This window comes from Drosophila obscura, unplaced genomic scaffold (genome assembly GCF_018151105.1).
Source record: "Drosophila obscura isolate BZ-5 IFL unplaced genomic scaffold, ASM1815110v1 contig_150, whole genome shotgun sequence".
In the NCBI taxonomy this organism is placed as follows: Eukaryota; Metazoa; Arthropoda; class Insecta; order Diptera; family Drosophilidae; genus Drosophila; species Drosophila obscura.
The window spans coordinates 12084343-12096586 of record NW_024542736.1 but is presented as its reverse complement, the minus strand read 5'-3'; the positions used below and the strand labels follow the sequence as shown (position 1 = coordinate 12096586).

Below are 12244 nucleotides of genomic sequence, written 5' to 3'. Positions count from 1 at the left end.
TATTCATACCCCGCAATGACTTGGCCCAACTTTTTTTTTTGGCAGCTTACAATTTCTGAAAAAATATACAATAAGTGGGAAAAAAACTGGAGAGCAGAGTATATGCCACAGCCACACCATGGGGGGGGGGATGGTGAGCCAACTGTCTGCCCCTCCGTCGTAATTGCCATGGCAGCTCGTTAGCTTCAAAGAGCCGACGGCGGATGAGGCTAATGGCAGAGCTAATACTAAGGCCAATGCTAATGCCATTGGCCGCAAGTAAAGCGCCCGCTGGCCACCACTTGTCGACCCGTTACGGGCCGACCACCTCGAAATTGGCAGCCCCAGTCACAATCGCCAGTGGCAGTGGCAGTAACAAACATCCCCATTACCCCGGCCCAGGTAAACAACACGAACAAAAATATTAAATGAACCGCAAAATTGTGCAGCTGTCCAGCAGCATCATAATGAAAGAACCAGAGCCTGCCCAGCGACGACGACGAGTGCTGCTGCTTGTCTGTAAGTGAGTCAGCCAGATGAAAAGCTAAAAATAAATTGGCATACTTGCATCGACAGCCACAGCTACAGAGTCGCAGTCACAGTTCCATTGACTTGTCCTTGGCCAGCTCTTGGGGCGTGGGCCAGAAACATGGATTCATGGGTTAGAACGCATTACCCACTTACCCGCATTGACACATTCATACATTTTTAAAGCCCTTAGTTCTCATCAGGCCAAAAGCAATCCCATCCCATGCCATCTCCAGGACTACTTTGCCAGTTGCCAGTCGGCTTCCGGTTCTTTTTTATGATGCCCCACGAAGCGCGTCCAGCCGCAGTGTTATGGTCTTTGTCTGTATTATCATCCACTGTCCCCTTTCCATGTTTTATCCTGTGCCAATCCGCTGTAGAGTTTGCATAGCAGCGGATGAGGATGGGGGGGTGAGGGCAAAGAGCGTTGCCTACTTATGGGCTGAGCAATTGTCGAGCATAAATTGGCAGGCGCTTGGAGCAGGCCCTATACAAATAGGAAATGTAAAATTGTACGACGCACAACGACTTTGTGTACGCCCTCACCAAAGTGTTTTGGGATTTTTTATGGAATTCTTACACTTGAATATGGGCAACTCGAATGGAGAACTCAATCGACTCTGTCTGAGGGCTAAGGGAAGGCAGCGACAGAAATAGTTCTGTGCCCATTTTCAGGGACACTTTCACTTAATGTTGCTGCCATTGGCATCGGCATCGGCATCGTAGCCACACAGCCAATGCTCCACGACAACGCTGCTCACCCACACAATCATCGAGTCCACCCCGCTAACCGCCACCCGCCACCCAATCGACGCAATTTGTATTATGCGCCTCAGCGCCTTTGCACTTAATGCCTTATTTGTATTTAATCGCGGCTTCCGTTTCAGTGGCATCGTACAGACTCGCTCCGCTCCGCTCCGCACCGCTCTCGCCCCATTGCTGTTGCTGTTGCCCTTCTCCATTCGACGCGATGGCTGCTCGGATCGCAGTTGTATTCAATGGGAGTTTAAGCAGCAAACTTACAGACACAGATAGACGGCAAAATGACACAATTTGCTGCTTCCTCCATCGCCCTGTGTTCCCATTACTTGTCTGCCGATGGCAGTGCTTGACATTCGTCAGTTTGATTCCGTTTCGCCCACTCCACTCCACTCCGGTCCCATCGTCTGCACTACTGGGTCGTATTTGATTGCTCAATGAAGCTGCTGGGCTGCTGGGCTGCTGTGCTGCTTGGCTGCTGGCTGCTCTTGACCAATTCTTGGAAATTCTGTGTCCTTTCTTTGAAATTAGCATGCAACTCTTGGAACACTCGGTTGCTCGAGGCAAGCTCTTAAATCGTCCATCAAGGGCACTCAGGCTGGGCTAACATTGACATTCGTTAGTCAGTCCGTCGGACGGGGCAATTATGAAGTGTGATAATGGCGGCAACACGAACACCCACGTAATTTCGGGGCCACACTCCGGAGTCCGGATGCTCTCCATTTTGTTTGGGCAGTTTAAAGTTTTCGCATTAGTCGTCTGACATTTACATTTACCGTGCCTCATGGTACGGAAATTAAGGCGCAGCACAAAGCGGCACTCCAGAATGTGAGTACAAAGGGGAAGCAAAGGGACGGACAGACAGATGCCAGCCAGCCAGCCAGCCAGCCAGCATGCCAGGACGCTGCCATCCAAAGCCGCCTTGCGGTATGCAATAAAAAGCAAATGTAACGCAAAATGTTATTACGCATACGCCATGTGTGTCGCTTCGGCCGTAGCCGTAGCCGTAGCTGTAGCCGTAGCCGTCTTGTTTGTCTTTAAAGGTCTGCCATCCGCACACCATGCCCCTCCAACACACACCCACACAAACATTCAGCCTGTTCTCTGTGCGAGTATGTAGGAGTCTGTCTGTGGCTTTGAGGTCGTTCGGAGTGCCCCCAGCTTTTAAAATGCCATTGTTTGCAGCTGCGCTTGGCTACACCCGACCCCCAGTGACCCCCTGGCCCGCTCCAGGCGTTTAACTTTAAGAGGCAAACTTTTTTCTCTCTCGTTTGGTTTCGTTTTATTCGTTTTTATTTTTCCCTCCACTCTACTGCAGCTCTGAAACCGATCCCGGCTTCAGCTTCATTATGGCTTTCTAATTTATGTGACTTGGAGCCAGCCCAGCTCGGCCCAGGGCCATTTGATTAGTTTGCATTGCCGCAGTGGCATTTAACCAATCTGTCGACATATGCTGCTTGGGCTTTGATTGATGCGCTCCCAATGAGCCGGATGTGGCTAGGATTTCAATAAAGTTTTATGCCTGCAAACAGTGGCATTTCAGTGGAGCGACCCACACCCAGGGCAGGCCAGAGCGATGGAGAGAAACTTTCAAAACAATAAATCACCAATGACTGCGACGACAACCACGTATCTCTCTGTATGAGTCAGTGGGTCTGTTTGTCTGCTTGTCTGCTGAACCTGAACCTTCTGTCCGAGCTCCTGTCCCAGATCCTATCCTTAAAGCGTGAAGGAGGCAACAAAAAAAGGAACAAATAGCAAGTCTACCGCTCAGACTAAACAACTAAATGCTCTTGGGTTTGAGAGTCCAATACATTTTCGAGGCAGTTTGAGCTATCCCCAAAGTCGACTTTGATGCATGCCCCAGCATGATGGATGAGGTTGTGTCCATCACATTTATGAATTCAATAATACTCCAATGCAAGTGTGGCTATTATAAGGTCTATTCCTCAAGGGTTTCGTTGGATCCTTCGCCATTGAACTTCAATCAATTTCGAGCAACTTCATTTTCGTGTGGATAACTTAGTTTTTGTGTCAAAATGGAGCTCACATCTGTTCATAAAAATGCCATTATGGTTCATTCTTTTGATTTGAGTATAGGAATATTCTTTGGGGCAGAACAGAGTTCACATCTGTGCATAAAAATACTTTTCACCTGATCATCCCCACCATTTGTCACCTTTTTCTTCGAAGGTTTTGCAACTCCAGATCAATGAGACATTACTTTTCCCATACCTGGAGTAAGCACATACGAGTATTTTGTTAGGGATGGTATCCATAATATATATCCACCTTCTGCTGGCTTTTAGCAAGGGCATTCCAGCTGGTGCTTTGTCTGATTTTTCCCATTTTTTTTCCAGTGCCATGTGAGAAGACATTTCGGCTTTGCTTGAGGCTTATTCCTTCTCATGGTGCCAACTGGGTTGCGGGGTGGAGGATTGAGACACAAACACACACGTACATGGAATTAACACCATAAATTGTGTGGCCCAAACTATGCCTGGTATTCCGCTTTGAGCCTTCAAGGCGAAGGCAGTCTGGCAGCCAGGCAACCAGCCAGCCAACCATTTGTTTCTTTGCTGTGTGTTGTGTCCCTTGGTCTTGGCCCTGTTTGTGCTGCTGCGTGTTGCCTTGCACTGTGTTGTCTTTTCCCGGCCAAGTGAACAGAGTGGGACGAATGGGACGAGTGGCGAATGGCAAAGTAAAAGTGTTTCGGTTTCGAGCAGTCGAAAGTGGTTTTGGGTTTTGCCCAACCGCATTTATAGAGCAAAGTTGCACCCGCAGCAGATTTCAAGTTTTTATCTGAAACTGGGGCTGACAATGATGCTAAAGCCTTGGCGGTGGCTGTAGCCGAATCAGACTTTAGTGGCACAGCCACAGACATTTGGGCAAAGTGGCTTAGTTGTTTGAGGCCGACTCTGAGCTGCTTTTAATTTATATGACCAAAAAGGTTGACACGCAGGCAACAAAACGGCGCAGAATAAAACCAAAAGGAGTCCAATGCAGGAGCATCTATGTACGAGTAGGAGCCATAAATTTTCCTACTTAATCAGCGGGCGGTGGCTCTGAAAGGCTGCCAGCCAGTGAGTGGCTATGTCGTATACGTAATGTGGACAATGGGGCGCATGAACATATTTCCTGGCACGCTTATGCCAGACACTAAAAAGGTAACAAGGGCTCAGGCCATGCGTTGAGAGAAGCGAACCTTTAATATGTGGAGAATGTGGAGCATGGATCCGAGGACTCTGAGACACAATTAACTGTCAGCAGTTACGTTTTTTTTCAATAATGCAAACTAATTTCAATGCCACACAAGGGGGTGGGGTGGCTGCTCTCAACTCCTCAGCTTATAACAATGCACAACACGAATACAATTTTTCATTGAGCTGATGCGAATATAATCCCCGTGCTGGACGCTCGCTCCGTTGGGCAGCCAGCACAATGGACCGACCCAGGGCAGCCTTTAGAATCTAATGGCATCCAATGGAGGGCTGCGGCCGCGGGTGCGTGTGCGTGAGTCTTTGGAAGCGCATTGTCAGCCCCATTAATGTTGATTATACGCTAATGTGAAAGAGCTTGGACAGTCGCCGATCCTTGTCCCTGTTCATGTCCCAGCGCTGGGATCCCAACCACAATGCAATTTAGCCGCGGCCGCGGCCGCGTCCGCGTCTGCGGTGGCAGCACCACTCGTGCAGCTGCTTTAAGTGGGGCCAAATGAAGTTTTTTCACTGGAAAAACTTTGTAATTTGCATTCGCGAGCGCCGCCAGAGAGTGGAGGAGTTTGGCTCCTCCTTCCGCTCCTGCAATGGGCAGGTGTGTGCTGGCGCTGGCTCCCTGGGGATAATTATAATGCCATTAGCATGTTTAGTCCACAATCAGATTTGGTTGTGGCGCTCCCCTTCGGAGTCCGCTTTAAATTGGCTGCGGCCGTGGTAATCCTGTCGAGCTCTCTACGCGACTGCTTCTCCTCTCATTTTGGCCCCCCCCCCCATTGCCATGCAAATTCTAATAGAAAGTTAAATGTTTATTTACGCAGTCAAGCCAGTGGAAAGTGGCAAGTGGAAAGTGGCAAGTGGTTGGGCGTGGCTGGTGTGGCGCGGCATAGCCCATTGCCTCCCCAACTATTTTGTCGCATTTTGCATATTGCAAATAGCCAAAGGACACAGCTACAGCCACACACAGCTCACCACTTAGCCCCATGTTCCCCATGCTTCCCTCTGGGCAAAGCAATTTCAACTTTCCATTCGAGGACAGCCATTTCTTTTTCCGGCTTCATCCCCCTCCCCACATGAATCCCCAAAGCTGATTTCATTACTGAATGGGGTTCGGGGGGATCACTGAATGCTGTTCTAATTTAAGCGACACTCAGCAGGAAAATCCCGGACAAACAGGAAAAGTTACAAAGAAATTTTTACAATGGGGATTGAGAGACTCCACATGTCACGGAAATGTGCATGAAATATTTATAGAAATTCTGTTGCACTTTGTCTCTGGGAGATGCAAATGGGTGAATCACTTACTGCTCTCAGGGCGTAAAGTGTTGGGAGCAACTCAACCCTAACGCTGGCGCTGGCTCGGCCATCATTTAAGGCTGTCCAAACGAGTCTCCACGTTCAGTTTCGGGCCAAGTGTAGGGGGACCCTGACTCTGAGTCATGGTGCACTTCTTGGCGGTTTCCAATCGTAACCTCATTTCCTGCCGGTTTACCAGCACACGCCATTTGGACTGCCGGCGACCAGAGGCGGATCCTATGGCCATTTGGCAGTGCCACAAATCGCTGAATACCTTCTAAGGAGGGCGACCTTTGTCTGAACTTCAAGGATTTTTGTTTATTGTTGCCAGAGCCAAGAATAAATGTTGGCCTGGTCGCTGCACTAGACAGGGAGCCAGGAAGCCCAGGCAGGATAGAGCACGTGGACGTGGCCGTGGACGGGAGGGAAGGGAAGTGGCAACTTATTTTCGTTTGCCAACGCATTGAAATCTTCCACTCGATTTGAACTCCAACTTTGCCGTTGCCAAAAACCGTCGCTCGGCTTACCCAACCCATCGGGCCCCCGGCACGCCCTGCGCTGTGGAAACTCTAACGCATCACTAAACGCGCTGCACGAAAATAAATTTCCCCAGCAACTTGCAGGTGAACTTCGCTGGCAGCGCTTTTGTGGGCCTTATCCACAACCTTCATGCCCGCCAGCCAGTACCAACCCCCCACCGACCCCATCGTTCCATCGTTTCCCTGGCACTCTATGGCACTCTGTTAAAATTAGCATGTGACGGGGGCGACTCGACGACAAACTGTTGATTCTGCTCGGCTTTGTATGGCAGTGCCTGCTCAGTCGGGCGAGGGCTCGCAGGGAGGTATCGCCGCACAGTCTATAACGAGCGACCTTATCATTTTAGCATTTCACACAAAAGCCTAACCCAGGCTTCAGTTCAGTCCCCAGTCAGCTACAGCTACAGCTACAGCTCCTACTCCTGCTCCTGCTCCGGCTCCTGCTGCTGGCCCGTGTCTGCCCCGAGCATGGCTGCTGGCAGGCAAACTGAAACTCAAACTGGTATTCATTCAACTTTACGCTAATGTCACATGCTTTGATTACAGCAGCGTGAAATTTTATTGATTGGCCGGCTAACGTCACATGAACGATGGGGCCAGCCAGGTTCAGTCGGCTCCGTCGACCAAATGATCCGTGGGGGAAGACGCCATCGAGGAACCCATCAGATTGGATGCACTCGATGATGTGCACCACTCAAAGATGCTCTGACAGTGCGGCTGACAGTTGGAAATCTGAGATAGCTGAATACCCAGAATTTTCATGTGTGCATTTACATTTTGTCGAATATCTTTATAGGTTTGATTTGGCAGTAAAAATATGGCAGTAAATACGAAGGAAATTACCTTGTTCTATCCACGAAGAAAACTAAGATGTGAAAAGAGTTTTTTACGATTTCTGCTAGGTTCTGCCCTGCCATTGGATGTCCCAACCGAAACCACATAGCTTATATGCCCAGCATTCCCAGCATTCTTTTCTGGCTTTGGTTAACGTACGTCCAAGCGTTCAATTTCACTTACAATGTCCTTCACACCGGTTGCTTGTGTATGTATGTATGTGTGTGTGTGGGAGTGTGTGGGTGGCTGTGGCTCCACTCCACGAGCATATTAACCGTGGCCCGTACCGTACCGTATACCGTTCCGTTTCGGCCGTATCTTGCACGAGTATGTAGTGCCGTGTATGGGCTGTAGTTTTTTTATCTATAGCCCCTCTTGACAGCTCGAGATTTTACTTTTCTCCGCCCTGCTACGCGATGCGATGGCTGCCTTTCCACTGATTGCTTACAATGTGCTCGCTCGTCCTTCATCCCACTACAGCGCTGCACCACAGACCACCCAGAGCACTCCCTCCACCTCCTGCTCGGCACGTTGTCCTCATTTCATTTTTTTTTTTAACAAAATGCGAAAATCCCTCTTGGAGCCAGAGTTGTCGTCGTCATTGCTGCTAAAATTGAATTGGAATTGCTTCAGCTCCAATGGCAGGCAAACGACAGGCAATCTGTTGAGTCTCCTCTGATTGAATGAAGACGGGAACCCACGCCCAGGACCCACAGCCCAAACTGAGGCCGAGACCAGGACCAGGGACCAAGTGAAGAGTGGAGCGAATGCGCGTAATGCGCTCGAATGGATGCGGCGGCTTCGATGAATCCTGCCTGCCTGCCTGACTGAATGCCGCTCGGAGATCTGTGTGTCTGTCTGTATGTTTGAGAGCGATTTAATGATAATACTTATGTTGTACGACATTTATTATCTGTCAATTCAAGTAAATTATTATCAATGGAATGCCTTAACGGTGCTCTGTCCTTGCCGGGCCTCGTCATAATTATCCAACCAATTTTCAGGACAATAAACTACAGAAAACAGCTTTAACTGCGGTTTAAATAGGGGGAACTCAAGTATACTTTTCCCCAGATGAAAATCCATGACCTTGGGTGTTACTTATTATACCAAATTCGCTATACGGAGCTGTTTATGGGAGAACTGCGAATTCCATTAGCGTCTCAACAAATCAGAAACATCAAATTATCCAATCAGCGCATATTTATAGTCTGATTAGCGCAATTACGATAAAAACGCAGCAAACATTTTTGCAATTCCACGATAAGACAACAAATTTGATAAAGAAAACATATGCACACGATCTGCGTACAGTTGGATGTACTACGTATCGGCTGTAAATTGTTCCCTGCAAAAACAAAAAGAACAAAGATATAGCAATTATAACTGTGAGTGGGCCAACAATTACTGTAAACAAACGGAATTGTGCTGTCGGGGAGGGAGATGGTATTGTGCGCTCTTCTCTTTAACGTACCCAGCTGTTTTGCGTTTAACAACACCGACGAGACTCTCTGAGAGAGCAGGTAGAGTTGCCAGGCACTACCAGGGAGCCACCTACGCTTTTACAATTGCTTCAATATGAGCCAAATTCCACTTCAAAATAGGTTCGATTCCAAATCAAGTTAGTATTATTTAATTAGGCAACGCAATATTTGATATTAATTTTTAAGATACAAGCTATTTTGTTAAATTTAGTATTTATATATTGTATGGTCGCATGGCTGGCAACCCTTGCGCTCTCCCGCGCCGCCGCTCTGCACACGTCATCAGCTGGCCAGAAACAACAACACAACCTACTTTCGTCATCAGATGTATTTCTGTTCCCACTGCATTTTATTTCGGTTTAAATGCAGAAATATTTATAAACCAAACAGATAAATTGCAATTGTGGCCTCAAACCCCAGACCCGAAACACGTGCAAGTGCCCGAAAAGTGACGCCTCAGTGAAGCAACAGGCTGTCTCCGACAATTTGGAGAGAGACGGACGTTGTGTGTGACGTGCATTGACATTGAATCACATTCGCGGTTTCTCTGCCAAGTGCCAAGTGATAGAGAGAAAGCAAAAATAAAACGAGGAAGCGTTGGTGGCCACAGCCAGCAGCAGCACCAATACCTATAGCACCCGTATCAGCTGTTCTCTGTGCGTAAGGAAAATTTATTATTAATTGTGCCACCGGGCAGCAGTACGCAGCGCGTGTTCGACAACATTCCCAGCAGGGTTCTCAGTGCAACAACAGCAGCGAGGGCAACTACAACTAACGAGAGCAGCCACAACTGGAAATTGGAATCGACAGAGAACTGCGAGCCCCAGACACAGCCAGAGCCCCAGCCCCAGCACTGCATTTAATCAAAACATTTTGTGTTGTGTAATCGCCCGGCAGCAACAGCGAAAAAAAAAACAGCAAATATGAGCAACGACGCCAGCAACGACGCCGCAAAAGCCCAGGAGGTGTTAGCCAAAGCGAAGAGCGCCCCCAATGCCATCAAATTTCTGTTCGGAGGTCTCTCCGGCATGGGCGCCACCATGGTTGTCCAGCCCCTGGATTTGGTGAGTACCGCCGAATCAATTGATTTGTGGATAGCAAATGCCAAAGTTCAGCCCTGAAGAGGTTATAATGCCAGTCCCTCTCTCTGTGCGTTCCAGGTGAAGACACGCATGCAGATATCTGGGGCCGGTAGCGGCAAGAAGGAGTACCGCAACTCTTTCCACTGCATCCAGCAGATAGTCAGCCGGGAAGGACCCCTGAGTCTGTACAAGGGCATTGGTGCTGCTTTGTTGCGTCAGGCCACCTACACCACCGGGCGTCTGGGCATGTACACCTATCTGAACGACCTGTACAAGGATCGCTTCGACAGGAACCCCAATGTGGTGGACAGCATGGCCATGGGTACCATTGCTGGAGCTTGCGGCGCCTTCATCGGCACCCCGGCCGAGGTGGCTCTGGTGCGTATGACCTCCGACGGACGCCTGCCGATTGCGGAGCGACGCAACTACACGAATGTGGCCAATGCGCTGACGAGGATTACTCGCGAGGAGGGTCTGGCGGCGCTCTGGCGTGGCAGTCTGCCAACTGTGGGCAGGGCCATGGTCGTGAACATGACCCAGCTGGCCAGTTACTCGCAGTTCAAGACGTACTTCCACGAGGGACCGCTGCAGATGGAACAGGGCATCAAGTTACATTTCTGCGCCAGCATGCTGAGCGGTCTGTTGACCACCATGACATCCATGCCGCTGGATATTGCCAAGACGCGTATTCAGAACATGAAGACTGTCGATGGCAAACCGGAGTACCGCGGCACTACCGACGTCCTGCTCCGTGTGGCTCGCCAAGAGGGTGTCTTTGCCTTGTGGAAGGGCTTCACACCCTACTACTGCCGCCTGGGACCGCACACGGTCCTCACCTTCATTCTGTTGGAGCAAATGAACCAGGGCTACAACAAATACATTCTGGGTGCGGACACAAGCTCTGGATTGTAGTGTTGCTTGTTAAACTTTGTTAAAGCTGAAATATTGTCCAGATGAGCAGCCGCCCAGCTGGCATCTGGTCGGTGAACGGATTCCAAAACTATCAAGCAACCCAGAAATGAGGGCATACGGGCAATATCCCCAGTAACGAACGATTATCCCGATCGATGAATGTGTGTGCGTGCGAATGCATGTGCGTGTATATAATGTTAAGGTTAAACCAATGTAGGGCATTTAAATGTCGGCAATTCCGGTGACAATATTACATGATTACGTCTATATAGTGTACATATATATATCTCGATGTTGAGACAGTTTTTCTCTAGCGCCTTAAATTGAAAGTGTATTCTCCAATAATAAAGCACAAATTGAACAACCAGCCTGCCTCATTATTGTATCGATTATCTTGATGGGATACGTTGCGTGTCTATGGGATTTCAGCTACAGTGAAAACTCTTTTGGGTGAGAAACGAAAAAGTTTACACTTAAGTGACAAGAGAGGTACCGGGAAGCCAGGCTCACCAGAGATAGAGAGAGAGAGCTACAAAATTCGATTATCTTCAAGAGCTGTCCATTTGGAATGCTTTCACTGTACTTGGCTGTTGAACAAAGTCATTTGTGGGTGGCTGGCTTGTCATGTGTATCGAGTGGGTGTGCTTGGCATACGCCATATGTCATTATTGCATATTAATTATACTATATCGTGTGCAGACACCTTTTGCTCCGCCCCCCGGCCACGGCACCTCATCACCTTAGCTACTGTTTGTTTGTTGATGGCTCTGATAAGCTTTATCAATGTTGTTTTTTTTTAGATGGATCAAAGTATAAATCCCCTCGATAAACTGCGGGCAAAGCTTCGCTTTACCTTCGCTACGGGTATCTGACGATTTCGCTTTCATTGATAAGGGGAACATGTTGATAACCTTTGGTACATGCTATTTCGGTTGTAGTTTAATAAACAGTGCTGCCATAAAGTTTACGCGCGTGTTATATCTGTGGATTTTGTGGCCATGTATGGAGTGTTTCCCCTTGATTTCTTTTTCGATTTTTCCGCGCTTCTTGATTGCTGTACAAAATAAAATTTAGCACAGTAAAAAAAAATCCTGCATAACAGCCTGAATTTTTGTTTTTCCTCTTTTTTTAAAGCGGAATCTTTATTTATTACAAACTGACCATAAAGCATCTCTCGCGAATTTATTTAAAAAGTTTTTTATTATGCCATAAGTTTGTTAACTGGAGCGTTACAGTTTTCGTGTGGCGGAAGTTGTGGAGGTAGTGGTAGTAGGATGGGCTGCGGCCGGCAATAATAAGCGAGAATTACCCCCAAAAGCCACAGGCAAGAATCGCATATTAAATTTATTTTATTAGAGCCAGAGAAACGTCTTCCGGCTTACCCAAATAGTATTTGGGTAATAAAATTTTGCAGCTTGGCCAGAATTTCCATGGGGCTCCCCGTCGCCTTTCTACCCCTCCCCTAGTTCGTCCAACAAATCAAAAGTTTATCTCGTAAATAAATGAGCAGAATCTTACTTGACCAAGGGCCACACAAAATGGCTACAAGCACTCGTATTAAAATTGGCCTGGTCTTACTTACTGGAAGTCTAAGTCTCGCCTCTCTCTCTCCCCCC

At 48.3% G+C, this 12244-nt stretch overlaps 1 protein-coding gene across 1 annotated transcript; it reads left to right on the top strand.

Moving 5' to 3' along the window:
• Positions 1-8926: 8926 nt before the first annotated feature.
• On the top strand, positions 8927-10992 carry LOC111076640 (mitochondrial 2-oxoglutarate/malate carrier protein). Its single transcript, XM_022370511.2, has 2 exons — positions 8927-9698; positions 9795-10992. The coding sequence occupies exons 1-2, from the start codon at positions 9558-9560 to the stop codon at positions 10626-10628; spliced, it is 975 nt and encodes a 324-aa protein (XP_022226203.2). The 5' UTR covers positions 8927-9557; the 3' UTR covers positions 10629-10992.
• The last annotated feature ends 1252 nt before the right edge of the window (positions 10993-12244 follow it).